This window comes from Natator depressus, chromosome 2 (genome assembly GCF_965152275.1).
Source record: "Natator depressus isolate rNatDep1 chromosome 2, rNatDep2.hap1, whole genome shotgun sequence".
NCBI lineage: Eukaryota > Metazoa > Chordata > Testudines > Cheloniidae > Natator > Natator depressus.
This window is the reverse complement of record NC_134235.1, coordinates 1315488-1336904: the sequence shown is the minus strand read 5'-3', so window position 1 is coordinate 1336904 and position 21417 is coordinate 1315488. Positions and strand designations below refer to the sequence as shown.

Here is a 21417-nt window from a genome sequence, read left to right as displayed (position 1 = left end):
TGTGCGGGTGGCTGTGGGTGTTTGGGTGCAGTGGGGCTGTGTGGGGCTGTAGGTGTGTGCGGGTGGCTGTGGGTGTTTGGGTGCAGTGGGGCTGTCGGTGTGTGCGGGTGGCTGTGGGTGTTTGGGTGCAGTGGGGCTGTGTGGGGCTGTAGGTGTGTGCGGGTGGCTGTGGGTGTTTGGGTGCAGTGGGGCTGTGTGGGGCTGTAGGTGTGTGCGGGTGGCTGTGGGTGTTTGGGTGCAGTGGGGCTGTCGGTGTGTGCGGGTGGCTGTGGGTGTTTGGGTGCAGTGGGGCTGTGTGGGGCTGTAGGTGTGTGCGGGTGGCTGTGGGTGTTTGGGTGCAGTGCGGCTGAGTGGGGCTGTCGGTGTGTGCGGGTGGCTGTGGGTGTTTGGGTGCAGTGGGGCTGTCGGTGTGTGCGGGTGGCTGTGGGTGTTTGGGTGCAGTGGGGCTGTGTTGGGCTGTAGGTGTGTGCGGGTGGCTGTGGTTGTTTGGGTGCAGTGCGGCTGTGTGGGGCTGTCGGTGTGTGTGGGTGGCTGTGGGTGTTTGGGTGCAGTGGGGCTATAGGTGTGTGCGGGTGGCTGTGGGTGTTTGGGTGCAGTGGGGCTGTGTTGGGCTGTAGGTGTGTGCGGGTGGCTGTGGGTGTTTGGGTGCAGTGGGGCTGTGTGGGGCTGTAGGTGTGGGTGGGTGGCTGTGGGTGTTTGGGTGCAGTGGGGCTGTAGGTGTGTGCGGGTGGCCGTGGGTGTTTGGGTGCAGTGGGGCTGTAGGTGTGGGTGGGTGGCTGTGGGTGTTTGGGTGCAGTGGGGCTGTAGGTGTGTGCGGGTGGCCGTGGGTGTTTGGGTGCAGTGGGGCTGTAGGTGTGTGCGGGTGGCCGTGGGTGTTTGGGTGCAGTGGGGCTGTGTGGGGCTGTCGGTGTGTGCGGGTGGCTGTGGGTGTTTGGGTGCTGTGGGGCTGTGTGGGGCTGTCGGTGTGTGCGGGTGGCCGTGGGTGTTTGGGTGCTGTGGGGCTGTAGGTGTGTGCGGGTGGCTGTGGGTGTTTGGGTGCAGTGGGGCTGTAGGTGTGTGCGGGTGGCTGTGGGTGTTTGGGTGCAGTGGGGCTGTGTGGGGCTGTAGGTGTGTGCGGGTGGCTGTGGGTTTTTGGGTGCTGTGGGGCTGTAGGTGTGGGTGGGTGGCCGTGGGTGTTTGGGTGCAGTGGGGCAGTGTGGGGCTGTAGGTGTGGGTGGGTGGCCGTGGGTGTTTGGGTGCAGTGGGGCAGTGTGGGGCTGTAGGTGTGGGTGGGTGGCCGTGGGTGTTTGGGTGCTGTGGGGCTGTAGGTGTGGGCGGGTGGCCGTGGGTGTTTGGGTGCAGTGGGGCTGTGTGGGGCTGTAGGTGTGTGCGGGTGGCTGTGGGTGTTTGGGTGCTGTGGGGCTGTAGGTGTGTGCGGGTGGCTGTGGGTGTTTGGGTGCAGTGGGGCTGTGTGGGGCTGTAGGTGTGTGCGGGTGGCTGTGGGTGTGTGGGTGGGTGGCCGTGGGTGTTTGGGTGCAGTGGGGCTGTAGGTGTGTGCGGGTGGCTGTGGGTGTTTGGGTGCAGTGGGGCTGTGTGGGGCTGTAGGTGTGTGTGGGTGTTTGGGTGCAGTGGGGCTGTGTGGGGCTGTCGGTGTGTGCGGGTGGCTGTGGGTGTTTGGGTGCAGTGGGGCTGTGTGGGGCTGTCGGTGTGTGCGGGTGGCTGTGGGTGTTTGGGTGCAGTGGGGCTATAGGTGTGTGCGGGTGGCTGTGGGTGTTTGGGTGCAGTGGGGCTGTAGGTGTGTGCGGGTGGCTGTGGGTGTTTGGGTGCAGTGGGGCTGTGTGGGGCTGTCGGTGTGTGCGGGTGGCTGTGGGTGTTTGGGTGCAGTGGGGCTGTGTGAGGCTGTCGGTGTGTGCGGGTGGCTGTGGGTGTTTGGGTGCAGTGGGGCTGTGTTGGGCTGTAGGTGTGTGCGGGTGGCTGTGGGTGTTTGGGTGCAGTGGGGCTGTGTGGGGCTGTAGGTGTGTGCGGGTGGCTGTGGGTGTTTGGGTGCAGTGCGGCTGTGTGGGGCTGTAGGTGTGTGCGGGTGGCCGTGGGCGTTTGGGTGCTGTGGGGCTATAGGTTTGTGTGGGTGGCTGTGGGTGTTTGGTTGCAGTGGGGCTGTGTGGGGCTGTAGGTGTGTGCGGGTGGCTGTGGGTGTTTGGGTGCAGTGGGGCTGTCGGTGTGTGCGGGTGGCTGTGGGTGTTTGGGTGCAGTGGGGCTGTCGGTGTGTGCGGGTGGCTGTGGGTGTTTGGGTGCAGTGGGGCTGTGTGGGGCTGTCGGTGTGTGCGGGTGGCTGTGGGTGTTTGGGTGCAGTGGGGCTGTAGGTGTGTGCGGGTGGCTGTGGGTGTTTGGGTGCAGTGGGGCTGTGTGGGGCTGTAGGTGTGGGTGGGTGGCTGGCTGTGGGTGTTTGGGTGCAGTGGGGCTGTAGGTGTGTGCGGGTGGCTGTGGGTGTTTGGGTGCAGTGGGGCTGTGTGGGGCTGTAGGTGTGTGCGGGTGGCTGTGGGTTTTTGGGTGCTGTGGGGCTGTAGGTGTGGGTGGGTGGCCGTGGGTGTTTGGGTGCAGTGGGGCAGTGTGGGGCTGTAGGTGTGGGTGGGTGGCCGTGGGTGTTTGGGTGCAGTGGGGCAGTGTGGGGCTGTAGGTGTGGGTGGGTGGCCGTGGGTGTTTGGGTGCTGTGGGGCTGTAGGTGTGGGCGGGTGGCCGTGGGTGTTTGGGTGCAGTGGGGCTGTGTGGGGCTGTAGGTGTGTGCGGGTGGCTGTGGGTGTTTGGGTGCTGTGGGGCTGTAGGTGTGTGCGGGTGGCTGTGGGTGTTTGGGTGCAGTGGGGCTGTGTGGGGCTGTAGGTGTGTGCGGGTGGCTGTGGGTGTGTGGGTGGGTGGCCGTGGGTGTTTGGGTGCAGTGGGGCTGTAGGTGTGTGCGGGTGGCTGTGGGTGTTTGGGTGCAGTGGGGCTGTGTGGGGCTGTCGGTGTGTGCGGGTGGCTGTGGGTGTTTGGGTGCAGTGGGGCTGTAGGTGTGTGCGGGTGGCTGTGGGTGTTTGGGTGCAGTGGGGCTGTGTGGGGCTGTAGGTGTGTGTGGGTGTTTGGGTGCAGTGGGGCTGTGTGGGGCTGTAGGTGTGTGCGGGTGGCTGTGGGTGTTTGGGTGCAGTGGGGCTGTGTGGGGCTGTCGGTGTGTGCGGGTGGCTGTGGGTGTTTGGGTGCAGTGGGGCTGTGTGGGGCTGTCGGTGTGTGCGGGTGGCTGTGGGTGTTTGGGTGCAGTGGGGCTATAGGTGTGTGCGGGTGGCTGTGGGTGTTTGGGTGCAGTGGGGCTGTAGGTGTGTGCGGGTGGCTGTGGGTGTTTGGGTGCAGTGGGGCTGTGTGGGGCTGTCGGTGTGTGCGGGTGGCTGTGGGTGTTTGGGTGCAGTGGGGCTGTAGGTGTGTGCGGGTGGCTGTGGGTGTTTGGGTGCAGTGGGGCTGTGTGAGGCTGTCGGTGTGTGCGGGTGGCTGTGGGTGTTTGGGTGCAGTGGGGCTGTGTGGGGCTGTAGGTGTGTGCGGGTGGCTGTGGGTGTTTGGGTGCAGTGCGGCTGTGTGGGGCTGTAGGTGTGTGCGGGTGGCCGTGGGCGTTTGGGTGCTGTGGGGCTATAGGTTTGTGTGGGTGGCTGTGGGTGTTTGGTTGCAGTGGGGCTGTGTGGGGCTGTAGGTGTGTGCGGGTGGCTGTGGGTGTTTGGGTGCAGTGGGGCTGTCGGTGTGTGCGGGTGGCTGTGGGTGTTTGGGTGCAGTGGGGCTGTCGGTGTGTGCGGGTGGCTGTGGGTGTTTGGGTGCAGTGGGGCTGTGTGGGGCTGTCGGTGTGTGCGGGTGGCTGTGGGTGTTTGGGTGCAGTGGGGCTGTAGGTGTGTGCGGGTGGCTGTGGGTGTTTGGGTGCAGTGGGGCTGTGTGGGGCTGTAGGTGTGGGTGGGTGGCTGGCTGTGGGTGTTTGGGTGCAGTGGGGCTGTAGGTGTGTGCGGGTGGCTGTGGGTGTTTGGGTGCAGTGGGACTGTGTGGGGCTGTAGGTGTGGGTGGGTGGCCGGCCGTGGGTGTTTGGGTGCAGTGCGGCTGTGTGGGGCTGTAGGTGTGGGTGGGTGGCCGTGGGTGTTTGGGTGCAGTGGGGCTGTAGGTGTGTGTGGGTGGCTGTGGGTGTTTGGGTGCAGTGGGGCTGTGTGGGGCAGTAGGTGTGTGCGGGTGGCCGTGGGTGTTTGGGTGCAGTGGGGCTGTGTGAGGCTGTAGGTGTGGGTGGGTGGCCGTGGGTGTTTGGGTGCAGTGGGGCTGTGTGGGGCTGTCGGTGTGGGTGGGTGGCCGTGGGTGTTTGGGTGCAGTGGGACTGTAGGTGTGTGTTTGTGGGTGTTTGCGTGCAGTGGGTGTTTGGGGCTGTAGGTGTGTGCGGGTGGCTGTGGGTGTTTGGGTGCAGTGGGGCTGTAGGTGTGTGCGGGTGGCTGTGGGTGTTTGGGTGCAGTGGGGCTGTAGGTGTGTGGCCGTGGGTGTTTGGGTGCAGTGGGGCTGTCGGTGTGGGTGGGTGGCCGTGGGTGTTTGGGTGCAGTGGGGCTGTGTTGGGCTGTAGGTGTGTGCGGGTGGCTGTGGGTGTTTGGGTGCAGTGGGGCTGTGTGGGGCTGTAGGTGTGTGCGGGTGGCTGTGGGTGTTTGGGTGCAGTGGGGCTGTGTGGGGGCTGTAGGTGTGTGCGGTGGCTGTGGGTGTTTGGGTGCAGTGGGGCTGTGTGGGGCTGTAGGTGTGTGCGGGTGGCTGTGGGTGTTTGGGTGCAGTGCGGCTGTGTGGGGCTGTCGGTGTGTGCGGGTGGCTGTGGGTGTTTGGGTGCAGTGCGGCTGTGTGGGGCTGTCGGTGTGTGCGGGTGGCTGTGGGTGTTTGGGTGCAGTGGGGCTGTAGGTGTGTACGGTTGGCCGTGGGTGTTTGGGTGCAGTGGGGCTGTAGGTGTGTGCGGGTGGCTGTGGGTGTTTGGGTGCAGTGGGGCTGTGTGGGGCTGTAGGTGTGTGCGGGTGGCTGTGGGTGTTTGGGTGCAGTGGGGCTGTAGGTGTGTGCGGGTGGCTGTGGGTGTTTGGGTGCAGTGGGGCTGTGTGGGGCTGTCGGTGTGTGCGGGTGGCTGTGGGTGTTTGGGTGCAGTGGGGCTGTAGGTGTGTGCGGGTGGCTGTGGGTGTTTGGGTGCAGTGGGGCTGTGTGGGGCTGTAGGTGTGTGCGGGTGGCTGTGGGTGTTTGGGTGCAGTGGGGCTGTCGGTGTGTGCGGGTGGCTGTGGGTGTTTGGGTGCAGTGCGGCTGAGTGGGGCTGTCGGTGTGTGCGGGTGGCTGTGGGTGTTTGGGTGCAGTGCGGCTGAGTGGGGCTGTCGGTGTGTGCGGGTGGCTGTGGGTGTTTGGGTGCAGTGGGGCTATAGGTGTGTGCGGGTGGCTGTGGGTGTTTGGGTGCAGTGGGGCTGTGTTGGGCTGTAGGTGTGTGCGGGTGGCTGTGGGTGTTTGGGTGCAGTGGGGCTGTGTGGGGCTGTAGGTGTGGGTGGGTGGCTGTGGGTGTTTGGGTGCAGTGGGGCTGTCGGTGTGTGCGGGTGGCCGTGGGTGTTTGGGTGCAGTGGGGCTGTAGGTGTGGGTGGGTGGCTGTGGGTGTTTGGGTGCAGTGGGGCTGTAGGTGTGTGCGGGTGGCCGTGGGTGTTTGGGTGCAGTGGGGCTGTAGGTGTGTGCGGGTGGCTGTGGGTGTTTGGGTGCAGTGGGGCTGTGTGGGGCTGTCGGTGTGTGCGGGTGGCTGTGGGTGTTTGGGTGCTGTGGGGCTGTAGGTGTGTGCGGGTGGCTGTGGGTGTTTGGGTGCATTGGGGCTGTGTGGGGCTGTCGGTGTGTGCGGGTGGCCGTGGGTGTTTGGGTGCTGTGGGGCTGTAGGTGTGTGCGGGTGGCTGTGGGTGTTTGGGTGCAGTGGGGCTGTGTGGGGCTGTAGGTGTGTGCGGGTGGCTGTGGGTGTTTGGGTGCAGTGGGGCTGTGTGGGGCTGTAGGTGTGTGCGGGTGGCTGTGGGTGTTTGGGTGCAGTGGGGCTGTAGGTGTGGGTGGGTGGCCGTGGGTGTTTGGGTGCAGTGGGGCAGTGTGGGGCTGTAGGTGTGGGTGGGTGGCCGTGGGTGTTTGGGTGCTGTGGGGCTGTAAGTGTGGGCGGGTGGCCGTGGGTGTTTGGGTGCAGTGGGGCTGTGTGGGGCTGTAGGTGTGTGCGGGTGGCTGTGGGTGTTTGGGTGCTGTGGGGCTGTAGGTGTGTGCGGGTGGCTGTGGGTGTTTGGGTGCAGTCGGGCTGTGTGGGGCTGTAGGTGTGTGCGGGTGGCTGTGGGTGTGTGGGTGGGTGGCCGTGGGTGTTTGGGTGCAGTGGGGCTGTAGGTGTGTGCGGGTGGCTGTGGGTGTTTGGGTGCAGTGGGGCTGTGTGGGGCTGTAGGTGTGTGTGGGTGTTTGGGTGCAGTGGGGCTGTGTGGGGCTGTAGGTGTGTGTGGGTGTTTGGGTGCAGTGGGGCTGTGTGGGGCTGTCGGTGTGTGCGGGTGGCTGTGGGTGTTTGGGTGCAGTGGGGCTGTGTGGGGCTGTCGGTGTGTGCGGGTGGCTGTGGGTGTTTGGGTGCAGTGGGGCTATAGGTGTGTGCGGGTGGCTGTGGGTGTTTGGGTGCAGTGGGGCTGTGTTGGGCTGTAGGTGTGTGCGGGTGGCTCTGGGTGTTTGGGTGCAGTGGGGCTGTAGGTGTGTGCGGGTGGCTGTGGGTGTTTGGGTGCAGTGGGGCTGTGTGGGGCTGTCGGTGTGTGCGGGTGGCTGTGGGTGTTTGGGTGCAGTGGGGCTGTAGGTGTGTGCGGGTGGCTCTGGGTGTTTGGGTGCAGTGGGGCTGTGTGGGGCTGTCGGTGTGTGCGGGTGGCTGTGGGTGTTTGGGTGCAGTGGGGCTGTGTTGGGCTGTAGGTGTGTGCGGGTGGCTGTGGGTGTTTGGGTGCAGTGGGGCTGTGTGGGGCTGTAGGTGTGTGCGGGTGGCTGTGGGTGTTTGGGTGCAGTGCGGCTGTGTGGGGCTGTAGGTGTGTGCGGGTGGCCGTGGGCGTTTGGGTGCTGTGGGGCTATAGGTTTGTGTGGGTGGCTGTGGGTGTTTGGTTGCAGTGGGGCTGTGTGGGGCTGTAGGTGTGTGCGGGTGGCTGTGGGTGTTTGGGTGCAGTGGGGCTGTCGGTGTGTGCGGGTGGCTGTGGGTGTTTGGGTGCAGTGGGGCTGTCGGTGTGTGCGGGTGGCTGTGGGTGTTTGGGTGCAGTGGGGCTGTGTGGGGCTGTCGGTGTGTGCGGGTGGCTGTGGGTGTTTGGGTGCAGTGGGGCTGTGTGGGGCTGTCGGTGTGTGCGGGTGGCTGTGGGTGTTTGGGTGCAGTGGGGCAGTGTGGGGCTGTAGGTGTGGGTGGGTGGCTGTGGGTGTTTGGGTGCAGTGGGGCTGTCGGTGTGTGCGGGTGGCTGTGGGTGTTTGGGTGCAGTGGGGCTGTCGGTGTGTGCGGGTGGCTGTGGGTGTTTGGGTGCAGTGGGGCTGTCGGTGTGTGCGGGTGGCCGTGGGTGTTTGGGTGCAGTGGGGCTGTGTGGGGCTGTCGGTGTGTGCGGGTGGCTGTGGGTGTTTGGGTGCAGTGGGGCTGTGTGGGGCTGTCGGTGTGTGCGGGTGGCTGTGGGTGTTTGGGTGCAGTGGGGCTGTGTGGGGCTGTAGGTGTGTGCGGGTGGCTGTGGGTGTTTGGGTGCAGTGGGGCAGTGTGGGGCTGTAGGTGTGTGCGGGTGGCCGTGGGTGTTTGGGTGCAGTGGGGCTGTGTGGGGCTGTCGGTGTGTGCGGGTGGCCGTGGGTGTTTGGGTGCAGTGGGGCAGTGTGGGGCTGTAGGTGTGTGCGGGTGGCCGTGGGTGTTTGGGTGCAGTGGGGCAGTGTGGGGCTGTCGGTGTGTGCGGGTGGCCGTGGGTGTTTGGGTGCAGTGGGGCAGTGTGGGGCTGTCGGTGTGTGCGGGTGGCCGTGGGTGTTTGGGTGCAGTGGGGCAGTGTGGGGCTGTAGGTGTGTGCGGGTGGCTGTGGGTGTTTGGGTGCAGTGGGGCTGTGTGGGGCTGTCGGTGTGTGCGGGTGGCTGTGGGTGTTTGGGTGCAGTGGGGCTGTGTGGGGCTGTCGGTGTGTGCGGGTGGCTGTGGGTGTTTGGGTGCAGTGGGGCAGTGTGGGGCTGTAGGTGTGGGTGGGTGGCTGTGGGTGTTTGGGTGCAGTGGGGCTGTCGGTGTGTGCGGGTGGCTGTGGGTGTTTGGGTGCAGTGGGGCTGTCGGTGTGTGCGGGTGGCTGTGGGTGTTTGGGTGCAGTGGGGCTGTCGGTGTGTGCGGGTGGCCGTGGGTGTTTGGGTGCAGTGGGGCTGTGTGGGGCTGTCGGTGTGTGCGGGTGGCTGTGGGTGTTTGGGTGCAGTGGGGCTGTGTGGGGCTGTCGGTGTGTGCGGGTGGCCGTGGGTGTTTGGGTGCAGTGGGGCAGTGTGGGGCTGTCGGTGTGTGCGGGTGGCCGTGGGTGTTTGGGTGCAGTGGGGCAGTGTGGGGCTGTAGGTGTGTGCGGGTGGCTGTGGGTGTTTGGGTGCAGTGCGGCTGTGTGGGGCTGTCGGTGTGTGCGGGTGGCTGTGGGTGTTTGGGTGCAGTGGGGCTATAGGTGTGTGCGGGTGGCTGTGGGTGTTTGGGTGCAGTGGGGCTGTGTTGGGCTGTAGGTGTGTGCGGGTGGCTGTGGGTGTTTGGGTGCAGTGGGGCTGTGTGGGGCTGTAGGTGTGGGTGGGTGGCTGTGGGTGTTTGGGTGCAGTGGGGCTGTAGGTGTGTGCGGGTGGCCGTGGGTGTTTGGGTGCAGTGGGGCTGTAGGTGTGGGTGGGTGGCCGTGGGTGTTTGGGTGCAGTGGGGCTGTAGGTGTGTGCGGGTGGCCGTGGGTGTTTGGGTGCAGTGGGGCTGTAGGTGTGTGCGGGTGGCTGTGGGTGTTTGGGTGCAGTGGGGCTGTGTGGGGCTGTCGGTGTGTGCGGGTGGCTGTGGGTGTTTGGGTGCTGTGGGGCTGTAGGTGTGTGCGGGTGGCTGTGGGTGTTTGGGTGCATTGGGGCTGTGTGGGGCTGTCGGTGGGTGTTTGGGTGCTGTGGGGCTGTAGGTGTGTGCGGGTGGCTGTGGGTGTTTGGGTGCAGTGGGGCTGTGTGGGGCTGTAGGTGTGTGCGGGTGGCTGTGGGTGTTTGGGTGCAGTGGGGCTGTGTGGGGCTGTAGGTGTGTGCGGGTGGCTGTGGGTGTTTGGGTGCAGTGGGGCTGTAGGTGTGGGTGGGTGGCCGTGGGTGTTTGGGTGCAGTGGGGCAGTGTGGGGCTGTAGGTGTGGGTGGGTGGCCGTGGGTGTTTGGGTGCAGTGGGGCAGTGTGGGGCTGTAGGTGTGGGTGGGTGGCCGTGGGTGTTTGGGTGCTGTGGGGCTGTAAGTGTGGGCGGGTGGCCGTGGGTGTTTGGGTGCAGTGGGGCTGTGTGGGGCTGTAGGTGTGTGCGGGTGGCTGTGGGTGTTTGGGTGCTGTGGGGCTGTAGGTGTGTGCGGGTGGCTGTGGGTGTTTGGGTGCAGTGGGGCTGTGTGGGGCTGTAGGTGTGTGCGGGTGGCTGTGGGTGTGTGGGTGGGTGGCCGTGGGTGTTTGGGTGCAGTGGGGCTGTAGGTGTGTGCGGGTGGCTGTGGGTGTTTGGGTGCAGTGGGGCTGTGTGGGGCTGTAGGTGTGTGTGGGTGTTTGGGTGCAGTGGGGCTGTGTGGGGCTGTCGGTGTGTGCGGGTGGCTGTGGGTGTTTGGGTGCAGTGGGGCTGTGTGGGGCTGTCGGTGTGTGCGGGTGGCTGTGGGTGTTTGGGTGCAGTGGGGCTATAGGTGTGTGCGGGTGGCTGTGGGTGTTTGGGTGCAGTGGGGCTGTGTTGGGCTGTAGGTGTGTGCGGGTGGCTCTGGGTGTTTGGGTGCAGTGGGGCTGTAGGTGTGTGCGGGTGGCTGTGGGTGTTTGGGTGCTGCTGTGTCTCTCGCTATGGGGAGGTGCCCAGCTCTTTGTCCTGGTGCCATCACTGTGGCGTCTGTGCCCAGCACGTGGCTGGCGCCGGGCCTTGGCGCAGGGATCTGTTCCTGCCCCCTCCTCCCTTGCTGGGTGTGCTGGTGTGTTAGATGGGCAGACTGGGTGGTGCGGGGAGGAGACCCTGGGCGGACGGGTGTGCACAGATCGGGCTAGTGTATCAGATGGGCAGACTGTGTGTTGGGAGGTCCGGTGGAGGAGACGGCGGGCGGGAGTGCCCAGAGCCTAGACTCCTGAAGGAGGGTCAGGCTGCATGGTAGCGTGTCTCTGAGTCCATGGGTGCCTTGGGCTCGCTGGGGCGTTGCATGGCTGCTGCAGCAGGGTGTGCCCGGGCAGAGCTGGCGTGGGGCTCTGGGCTCTGACGCTCGCCTGCCCTGCAGGAGCTGATGTCTGCTGGCAGGAAGGAGAAGCCTCGGATGGCGGAGGAGAATTCAAGTGGTAGCAGCAGCTCCCCCAGCCCTGGGGACACTCTGCCTTGGAACCTGGCCAAGCACCAGAGGACCCAGAGAACCAAGTCGTCCTCGGGCAGCGGGACCGTGCTGGACCCGGCGGAGAGAGCCGTGATCCGGATCGCAGGTAGGGTTTGCTCGTGACACCAGTGGAGGGCTGGATTGCGCTTGCTCTGGGCAGAGGGTCGTAGTTCTCCCCTCTGGACGTGGTGAGAGACAGCTGCCGTGTGAACAGTGCAGCTTGACTGGCAGATCACCAGCGGCCATTGTGAATGGGGGACCGTCACCCCGAGGGCGTGTTTCTAGTGGGGTCCCCCTGGGATCTGGTCTCAGCCCGGCGCCATTCAGTTTCTTTATCAATCATCTGGGAGAAAACAGAAAATCGCTGCTGGTAACACTTGCGCCCACACCAAGCTGGTGGTGTGGTAAATACGGGGACAGTCCGGATCTGAACCTCACGCGCTAATCCACGTGGGGGCCTGGCGCGTGTCATAGCGCGGGGTCACACGACTGGGAACAGAGACCGTGGGCCCCAGGTGTCAGATTGGGGGCTGGCTGCTGGAATGTAGGGGGCGTGACAGGGGACCAGCTGAACCGGGGCTCCCTGCGCGATGCTGGGGCTATAAGGTGAACGCGATCCTGGGACGTGTAACCAGGGAACCATCGAGTAGCGCACGGAGGTGGCGTGACCCCTGTGTGTGGCTTTAGTGAGCCCATCCTTGGGCACTGGGCCCAGTTCTGGTGTTGGCACTTCAACAAGGACGTTGGCAAACTGGGAAGGATGGTGTGAGGTGTGGAACACCGGCCTCCCAGGGAGAGACTAAAGAAGCTCCGTCCAGTTAGCTTATCCAGGAGACGTTTCGGAGGTGACTTGGGCACGTCTACAAGCCCTTACAGAGGAGGAGATTTCTGATGGCAGACGGGTGTTCAGTCTGGCTGTAAGAGGCAGAACGAGATTTGATGTTGGGAAGTTGAAGCCAGGCAAATTGAGACTACCCGGAAGGTGCAGTGTCCTGTCAGTGAGGGGAATTGGCCACGGGAACGGCTCACCTAGGGACGTTCAGGCTTTTACAATGTGCAGGTGACACCGTGTGGGGAGGGTGGCGAGCACTTTGGAGGGCAGGATTAGGATTCAAAAAGACCTTGACAAATAGGAGAATTGGTCTGAAATCAGCAAGATGAAATTCAGTCGACAAGTGCCAAGGACTAGGAAGGGAAAACCCGATGCACAGCTACAAACCGGGGAGTAACCGGCAGATGGAGAGCGGCTGAATGGGCTGTGAGGCTCTAGCGGGTCGCAAACCGCATCTGAGCTCTCCGTGTGAGGGTGGTGCTGTAGCTGTGGAGGGCCCAGGACAGGAGAGAGGGAAGGTAATGTTTTTACTCAGGGGAATCAGTTGTTCTCTGTGGCCACTACTTTCCCACTCTCAGGATTAAGCTCTGGAGCAGGCGTTCCAGGGAGGTTGTGGGGTCCCTGCGTCGTTGATGGTTTTTAAGAACAGGCTGGACACACACCTGCCAGGGCTGGTCTAGGGTTACTTGACCCTGCCTCAGCGTGGGGGGCTGGACGTGACGCTCTCTCAAGGTCTCTTCAGCCCAACGTTTCTGTGATTCTGGAATGGAGGATTCTCCATCGCTCGCAGACTGTAAATCCAGACGGTGTCCCGGATTTGCAGCAGGAGTCACTAGCTGAGGGGCTCTGGGTTGTGGCTGTGAAGAAGGATTGGGGGCTGGGGTGGGGTGGGGAATCAGCTGAACGTGATCCGTATGCGATGCTGGGGCCAATGCGATCCTGGGATGCACAGACAGGGGACTCTCGAGTAGGAGAAGAGAGGTTATTTCACCTCGGTATGTGGCCCTGGGGCGAGCGCCGCTGGGAAGCTGGGTCCGGTTCTGGTGCCCATGGTTCAAGAAGGACGTTGATAAATTGGGGAGGGGTCAGAGAAGAGCCACGAGGGTGATTAAAGGGTTAGAAACCTGCCTTAGAGCGAGAAGCTCCGGGAGCTCCGTCTACTTAGCTTAACAAGGAGCAGGTCCCGGGGCGACTTGGTCCCAAAGTGCCTGCGTGGGGAACAGAGATTTGACAGCGGGCTGCTCAGGCTAGCACAGGAAGGTCGAACATGATCCAACGGCCGGAAGCCGAAGCAGGAAATAAGGCCTAGTTTTTAACAGTGGGAGTAACTAACCACTGGAACAACGTCCCCTGGGTGCTGGGGGAGTCTCCAACACTGGCAGTGTTCAAATCCAGACGGGCTGTTTGTCTCCGCGCTCTGCTTCAGGAGTTCCTGTGGGGCAGGGCTCTGCGCCGTGTGACACGGGGTCAGACCGGATGGTCACAGTGGGCCCTTCTGGCCTTAAACTCCATGAACAGAACCGATAAATGTCCAGGCCATGTTGTGGGAACATAAGAGCGTCCGTACTGGGCGAGAAAACAGGCCAACTAGCCCTGTCTCCAGCAGTAGTCTCTATCAGAGCTTCCGGGGGAGTTAACAGAACAGAGCAATTATGGAGTGACCCACTGTGACGAAGTAGGAATGTTCTTAATGTTTTCTCTGAATACAGTGTGGGTGCCTCAGTTTCCCCTATGCCTTTCTTAAGTATCTAGGTGGTGGGATAAGGGGGTGTGATTGTTGCAGAGCCCTAGAGGGCAGGTGTGATGGTGTCTGCACAGAGAATGGCCGACACCCTGTTTCCTGGCAACTGATGGCCTGGGCCCCTCCTCTGCAAAGGTGCCATCTGAAGGTGTTGGGTCCTGTTCTCTGCACCTACAAGCTCTGTGTTAGACCATGTTCCTATTGTCTAATAAACCTTCTGTGTTACTGGCTGGCTGAGAGTCACGTCTGACTGCGGAGCTGGGGGGCAGGACCCTCTGGCTTCCCCAGGACCCCGCCTGGGCGGACTGGCTGTGGGAAGCGCACAGAGGGGCCGAGGATGCTGAATGCTCCGAGGTCAGGCCCAGGAAGGTGGAAGCCGGGTGAGCTTCTTGCCCTGGAGACAGTCTGCTCACAGAGAGGAGGCTTCCCCAGAGTCCTGACTGGCTTCGTAGGGAGCAGTTCCAGAGCATCGCCCGGTGGCTCCGTGACACCCACCCCTGTTTTCAACTCCCAGCTTCTGCCAGTCAGAGGTTGAGGGTTGCCCCAAACATGGGATTTCATCCCTGACCATCTTGGCCATTCCAACATCCCATGGCATTGAGTTCCCCAGGTTAGCTGTGCATTGGCTGAAAAAATATTTCCTCTTGTTTTGTATTAAACCTGCTGCCTGTTAATTTCATTGGGTGACCTCTGTGTTTTTGTGTTGTGGGAAAGGTTAAATAACTTCTCTAGTCACTGTCTCCACCCCAGTCATGATTTTATAGTCCTCTGCCTTACCCCGCTTAGTCATCTCTTTTCTAAGCTGAGCAGTCCTGGGTTTTGTAATCTCTCCTTGTGTAGAAGCTGTTCCACACCCTGGATCATCTTTGTTGCCCTTCTCCGAACCTTTTCCAAGTCTAGTAGATCCTTGTTGAGATGGGGCTGTCATGGAGTGTGGGGGAGTGCAGGCCCTGCACCCCTCTTCCTGGGATTCACTGAGACTCTCAGCCAGCCAGTAAAACAGAAGGTTTATTGGACAACAGGAACACAGTCCAAAACAGAGCTTGTGGGTACACCCAGGACCCCTCAGTGAAGTCCTTCTGGGGGAGCAGGGAGCTTAGACCCCAGCCCTGGGGTTCCCTGCGTTCCTCCCCCCAGCCCCAAACTGAAACTAAACCCACCGAGCAGGTTCCCTGCTGCAGCCTCCGTCCACATTCCTGGGCAGAGGTGTTACCTCCCCCTCCCCCTCCTGGCTCAGGTGACAGGCTCTCAGGTCTCCCGTCCCCAGGGCACATTCCCAGGTCAACACTCCCCCCTCCCTGCTGCGTCACATTGTCACAGGGGCAACCCCATCCACACGCAGTATTCAAGCTGTGGACATACCATGGGTTTATATCGAGGCAATAGGATATTTTCTGTCTTATTCTCTATCCCTTTCTTGATGATTCCCGACATTCTGTTCGCTTTTTTGACTGCCACTGCCCATTGAGCAGATGTTTTCAGGGAACTCTCCACACTGACTCCAAGATCTCTTTCCTGAGTGGGAACAGCTCACTGAGACCCCATCATGGTGTACGTCTCGTTGGGATGACGTTTTCCAATGTGCATTATTTTGCACTTACCAATGTTGAATTTCATCTGCCATTTTGTCCCCCAGACACCCTGTTTTGTGAGATCCCTTTGGAACGGGGGAGTCTCCAGTAGGGCAGAGGGCCCCCACACTGCACAGAGACCCCTGGAATGGGGCTCCCTGGAGCAGTCGCTCCCTGCAGACAGTACTGGGACCCTGCAGGGGAGCAGCAGTTACTGGGGGCTGCTGTTGTGTATGGCAAAGCACCCTGGGTTGCGGGGTCTGTGTTGGGGCGATGCTGCACCAGGAGTGGGGCAGCTCTGGGGAGGTGGGGAGCTGCATTGAGAATGGGTGGGGCTGGGTGCGTCCATGGCAGCATGGGGCATCGCTGCACTGAGGGGCGCTGTCGGGGGTGGCAGCGCATTGCTGCACTTGGGGGGCGGGAGCTTCCCCACGGGGAGTGCAGCTCTGTCAGGGATAGCGCCCCCTTCCCCTGCTGGGAGCTCTGCCCAGTGGCTGGGCAGTTGCTGTGGGGCGGGGTCAAAGGGGCACAGGGCTGTGGGGAGCCGGCTGAGCCAGACTTGCAGCCGCTCCTGTAACCAAGGAGCCAGGGACATGCTCTGAGTGGAGGCTCCCTCTGCCCAGCTGGGGGAAGAGCTGGAGGGAGCCGGCGGCTGGCGTTCCCTGTGGGGGGACGCCCATGAGGGTGCATCTATCTGGGGAGGGGCCCAGCAGGGTAAGCTGTGGGTAAGCCGTGCAGAGACTAGTGGGGGGCCCTGGCTCCTGTGCAGAGCACCCCCTGCCGCACCGGGCACCCTGGGAAAGCCACTCCTGGGGGTGCCTGAAGGGTGGGCAGCCCCTCACCGCCCTGTGCTGGGGTTTGCCCAGGGTCTCCCTGCAGTGACAGCAGCTGCCATTAGGGGGCCCCCTGACACTGAGCAAAGGGGGCGTGGGGGCCGTGCGGGGTCCTGGCTCCCTGCCCCGGCGCCCGCCTCTGCCAGCTGGTGGGTGTGTGGGAGCCCGGCCTGTCCCGCAGCCGGGTACCATGCCCCAGCCCCAAGAGCTCGGGGCGCTTCAGCGATGAGTGTAGGGCCGGGGGCCCGCGGGCGTCAGCCACGGTCACCCCCAGCCAGCACTGGGCCTACGGGAGCACCCAGCTGGGGCCCGGCGCCGGAGACGGGTCCTCCCCCTTCTCCCCTGGGCCCGGTGCGGGGGCGCCGGAGACGGGCCCTGCTTTCCACTAGGGTGCTGTGTGGGGTGCTGAAGACAGCCCCTCCCTCCAGACCCTGTGGCCCCATGAGCCACATCTCACTGTGCTAGGCCGGGGGTGGGGGAGACGTAGGGCAGGCCTACCCTGCCCCCATCACGCCCCACTGTGCCAGGCCAGAGGACACATGGGGAAGACAGAGGGACCCCAGCCCCCATGTGTCCAGCTGTGCCAGGCCCGGTGGGGGTCAGACACAGACAGCATGGCAACAGCTCAGGTTTCGGGGCACCAGGATGGGGACTGGGAGTCGCCCCCCGGGGTGTGGGCTCATTTCAGACCAGGATGGGCAGAGCCCAGTGACCGGACCAGAGGGCCCCCAGGCCAGGTGTGACGAAGTGGGACTGTTCTTAATGTTTCCTCTGAATAGTGTGGGGGTGCCTCCGTTTTCCCTAGGCAGTTCTTAGGTATCTAGAGGGTGGGAGAAGGGTGTATGATCAGTGCAGAGCCCTAGAGGGCAGGTGTGTGCAGGGGTCTGGACACAGAGAATGGCCGACACCCTGTTTCCTGGCAACTGATGGCCTGGCCCTTCCCCCTGGAAGGTGAGAGCTAAAGGGTTGGAGAACAAAGGAATCCGGTGACCTCCTGGCCCGGGAAAGGGACAAAGCCCAGGGGAGGAAGGGCTGGAGGGAGTTTCAGTTTGGGGCTGGCTGGAGACATGGAGTGAAGGGCAGACTTGGTTGTCTAGCTCACTGCCCCCCAAAATGGACCCAGCTGAGGGGTCCTGTTCTCTGCACCTACAAGCTCTGTGTTAGACCATGTTCCTGTCGTCTAATAAACCTTCTGTTTTACTGGCCGGCTGATAGTCACGTCTGACTGTGAAGTTGGGGGGCAGGACCCTCTGGCTTCCCCAGGAGCCCCGCATGAGCGGACTCGCTGTGGGAAGCGCCCGGAGGGGCAGAGGAGGCTGAATGCTCCGAGGTCAGACCCAGGAAGGTGGAAGCTGTGTGAGCTGTGTGTCCTGCAGGCTGCTCCCAGAGGGGAGACTTCCCCAGAGTCCGGCCTGGCTTCATGGGGAGCAGTTCCAGAGCATCGCCCGGGGACTCCGTGACAACTGGTGGCAGCGGTAGGATGTACTGCACCCCATGGATAGCTCTTCCTGCAGTAAGTGGCGGGGGAGCAGTAAAACGAAGGGGGATTGACGAGGACCAGGTGTGCTGAAGGCTCAGAGAGGAGCGGTTTCGGGGGGCGGTTAACCTCTGGGAGTGTGTGACCAGCGAGAAGGACTGTGCAGTAATGGGGTCCCCCTGGGGACTGCAGCGAGCAGTCTCAGGGGCGGAGGAGCCTGCGGCTTGGCCCTGGGAGAGAGAAGGACTTTTGCAGTAACAGGGTTCCCCTGGGGATTGCAGCGAGCGGTCCAAGGGGCGGAGGAGTCTGCAGCTCGACCCTGGCAGAGAGGTGGTGACCTCGAGAAGGGCTGGCACACTAGGGGTTCTCCCTGGAAACCGTGGGGAGCTGAGAGCACACAGGCCTGTGAGTCCACAACAACCTGGGAAGAGCGGAGTGATGGCCTGTCACCGTCTCCTTAAGAAGGACATTGTAACCCTGTGCAGAAAGAGAGGGTTGAGCATTGGAAAGTTCACCAAAGCACAGTTAATCGTGCAGCTGGAGGAGGATGACCGCTCTAAGGAACAGATTCCTGACCCCAAATGGGGCTATAGCAGGATCTGGGAGCAGCTGGAGTGGTAGCCAGGCATCGCCAAGACTCCTGTCCCCGACCAGACGAGGGTCTTCATGATCGGGTTCCCCATCCGGGGATCGGAGATGGATGGGATTGGAGCTGAGTCCGAAGGAGCAAGAGGACTGTGAGAGACAGCGAGAGCCCGAGAAAGAGCTGCAGAAGCAGCAGCAGCATGAACTGGCGATGGGGGAGCGGAGAGGCCTAGGGGACCTCCCCGGGGTGAATGGGGATAGACCCCGGGTTGCCAGTTCCGCAGGGAACCTCAAGACTAAATTGCTGCCCCTGGTTAAGGAGGGGGGGGATGTGGATGCCCACTTCACTGCCTTTGAGCAGGCTGGCGATTTGAACCAGGGGGATCCTGCAGAAAAGCCCCGGTGTCTAGCTCCCTTGCTGGGTCCCAAGGCCATAGACTCCGTCAGCCAGATGGGTGGAGAGGTGGACAGGCTCCCACTTCTGACCCCAACCTATATGTCTGTGTGGAGTTTCCTGGGGCCAGGCCCCTCGGACCTCCAATGGGAGCGGGAGGTGATGGTCAATGGGGAGACGTTCCTGGGGTGGCGAGATCCTGGGACAGAGAGAACTGTTGTCAGGCCCTGGGTGGTGCAGCCTCAGATGCTGAGGGGCTGGGTGAGCTGGGTGAGGGTCCCAGGGACAAAGCCCTTCGTCCTGCCTATGGCCCAGATCCCTGTGCAGACCCAGGAGGGGTCGGGCTGGCTGGTCGTTGTGGTTCTCCAGGATACCAGCTTTGAGACCCTGTTGTGGGGTGACTGTGCCCCTTTGGGACAGGATCCAGGCCCTGCTCCGGTAACTACCAAGGGTTTGAATTTGAATCCAGGGAACCAATCGGTGGAGAGGGAAATGGTCAGTGAAAATGCAGATGACCTGGCTGGCAGCAGGGAGGAGCGGCTAGGCTCAGGCTACCTGCCTGCCTGTAACCAGACCCCTGGGGTTGGGTGGGACAGAGAGATGCTCCCCGCCCCCTTGCACACCGGGGAGGGGGCTCAGGCTGGCTCTGATGCAGTGAGGAAAGCAGCGACCTCGCTGCCTACCCCCACTGGGACAGTAAGGGCAGCGCTGAGCACAGTGGGAGCTGAGACCCCAGCTGAGTGGGGGGAGACACAGGCAGGGCAGGGGATCTGTGGGGAGTGGCAAGGTGCTGGGTAAGGAAGGTTTGGATGAGCCTAGGCAGCCTTGTGAGCTGATGGCTTTGTCTAGTCAGCAGGGTGGGAAGGCGAGGAGAGTGGGAGATGAGTGTCCCTGGACCTTATCTGTTAGCTGGGTGGAGAATTGGGACAGTGAAGGAAATGTGCCTGTGTCTGTCAGGGGTATTGACTTGCCTGTGGAGGGAGCTACCCTGATCTCCAAGCAGTTGTCTGTGACCAGCCCTGTGTGCTAGGACCAGGGGAATGAGATCCCAAGCTGTGTGTCTGGGAAAGGAGAAAGTGTGTCCGGCTCTTTGTCTGTGGAGCAGACGGAAGGGGCCTTTCAGCCTGTGACGGTTGAGGGTAGTGCAGTTGTCTCAGAGTTGGTTCTGGATTCAGCTAAAGCCCAGGAAGGGAATGGTCCTAAGTTTGTGTCTGCTCGGGAGAATGGCCCTGTAACTAGGTCGCATCCAGTCAGTGACTATGTAAAATCCCAGAGCCCAGACAATTCTGGTGCTTGTACTTTGCCCGTTGCTAGTGTGTTGTTGGGAAAGGGTGTCGCAACTCTGTCTAATCAGGGTGAGATCCTAGCCAGGGCACAGGGAGAGCATGAAGGTGATGTGATTGTGTTACCTACTGAGGGAGTAGACACCTGTAGCAAGAAGGAAAAGATTCCTGAACTTGTGTGTGGCAAAGGGAAGGAGAATGCTTCTAACCTTTTGTCACGGAGTGTGGGGGAGTGCAGGCCCTGCACCCCTCTTCCTGGGATTCACTGAGACTCTCAGCCAGCCAGTAAAACAGAAGGTTTATTGGACAACAGGAACACAGTCCAAAACAGAGCTTGTGGGGACCCCCAGGACCCCTCAGTCAAGTCCTTCTGGGGGAGTAGGGAGCTTAGACCCCAGCCCTAGGGTTCCCTGCGTTCCTCCACCCAGCCCCAAACTGAAACTAAACCCCCCCAGCAGGCCCCCTCCTGCAGCCTCTGTTCACATTCCTGGGTAGAGGTGTCACCTCCCCCTCCCCCTCCTGGCTCAGGTGACAGGCTCTCAGGTCTTCCATCCCCAGGGCACATTCCCAGGTCAACACTCCCCCCTCCCTGCTGAGTCACATCCTCACACCTTTTATCTAGGAAGTCTGTAAGTTTGCCTGAAAGGGGATTGTGTAGGAATTCGCCTGATGGGCCAGAGGTGATTTTGGATGTAAGGGAGACCCAGAAAGAGTCTGTTGTTGCTCAGGAAAGTGTTCCTCTAGAGCAAGCCCTCGGTGAAGAGGGTAAGAGCAGAATTTCTGAGAGGGGTGAATTGCTGCTTAGAAAAGCCCTAGGGAAAGGAATCCTCATGGAGTCTTTGCAAGCAGTTTACTGCAACTGAAGGGTGTGAAAGTGATTTAATCAAGTAAGTTTCAGTTCCTAACAGCCAGAAATTTTCTGTTGTGAATGGATCCACTGACTGTCCTGCTGAAGGATCCAGCGTGGGTAGCTTTGAGAAGGTCTCAGATGGAGTGAAAGCTGTTAAGAAAGTTAAACAGTCCTATAACCAAGTGGCTGTGTTTGGCCAGCTTGTTGGGGAGAAGATCCAATCCCTGGGGTTTTGGGGGTGGCCAAAGGGCACGGGCCGCATAAACCTTAGCACTCGCAGGCTGCATGTGGGATCGATCACCCCCAACCTAAGGGAGGGCGTGAAACTGGAAGGGCCTGGTGTAACTCCCACCAAGGAATGGGAGAGATGCTGGGGCATCCATGGGAACGTTGGTGGCTTCGACCTTCCCCAGGTCACTGGCTAAAGTGACCCTGCTCAGTTCGATCTTGAAGGGGGAGAGATGTGACGAAGTGGGACTGTTCTTAATGTTTCCTCTGAATAGTGTGGGGGTGCCTCAGTTTCCCCTAGGCAGTTCTTCAGTATCTAGGTGGTGGGATAAGGGTGTATGATCAGTGCAGAGCCCTAGAGGGCAGGTGTGTGCAGGGGTCTGGACACAGAGAATGGCCCACACCCTGTTTCCAGGCCACTGTTGGCCTGGGCCCTTCCCCCCTGCAAGGTGAGAGCTAAAGGGTTGGAGAACAAAGGGATCAGGTGACCTCCTGGCCCGGGAAAGGGACAAAGCCCAGAGGAGGAGGGGCTGGACGGAGTTTCAGTATGGGGCTGGCTGGGGACATGGAGTGAAGGGCAGATGTGGTTGTCTGGCTCACTGTCCCCCAAAATGGACCCAGCTGAGGGGTCCTGTTCTCTGCGCCTACAAGCTCTGCTTTAGACCATGTTCCTGTCGTCTAATAAACCTTCTGTTTTCCTGGCTGGCTGAGAGTCACGTCTGACTGCGGAGTTGGGGGGCAGGACCCTCTGGCTTCCCCAGGACCCGCCTGGGCGGACTGGCTGTGGGAAGCGCACGGAGGGGCAGAGGATGCTGAATGCTCCGAGGTCAGACCCAGGAAGGTGGAAGCTGTGTGAGCTGTGTGTCCTGCAGACAGGCTGCTCACAGAAAGGAGACTTCCCCAGAGTCCTGCCTGGCTTCATGGGGAGCAGTTCCAGAGCATCGCCCGGGGACGCCGGGACACCAGGCATGTCCAGGCCCCAGGGACAGACCAGATGGGCCCGTGGGGTTTCGCCAGCTCCAGTCAATGTGAGGGGTGTGGGTCTTGCTGCAGCCCCCAGCCCCCCACGTGTGATGCAGCAGGGAGGGGGAGGATTGACCAGGGGATGTTGCAGGGGAGTT

General features: G+C 62.0%; 1 protein-coding gene across 1 annotated transcript in view; it reads left to right on the top strand.

The window, feature by feature from the left end:
• The window catches only part of LOC141983504 (plectin-like), a 129166-nt gene that overhangs the window by 30291 nt on the left and 77458 nt on the right, over window positions 1-21417 (top strand). Inside the window, exon 4 of the mRNA XM_074946703.1 lies at window positions 10413-10608. Within this exon, the coding sequence (XP_074802804.1) occupies window positions 10413-10608 (196 nt within the window). The remainder of the gene's footprint in view (window positions 1-10412; window positions 10609-21417) is intronic.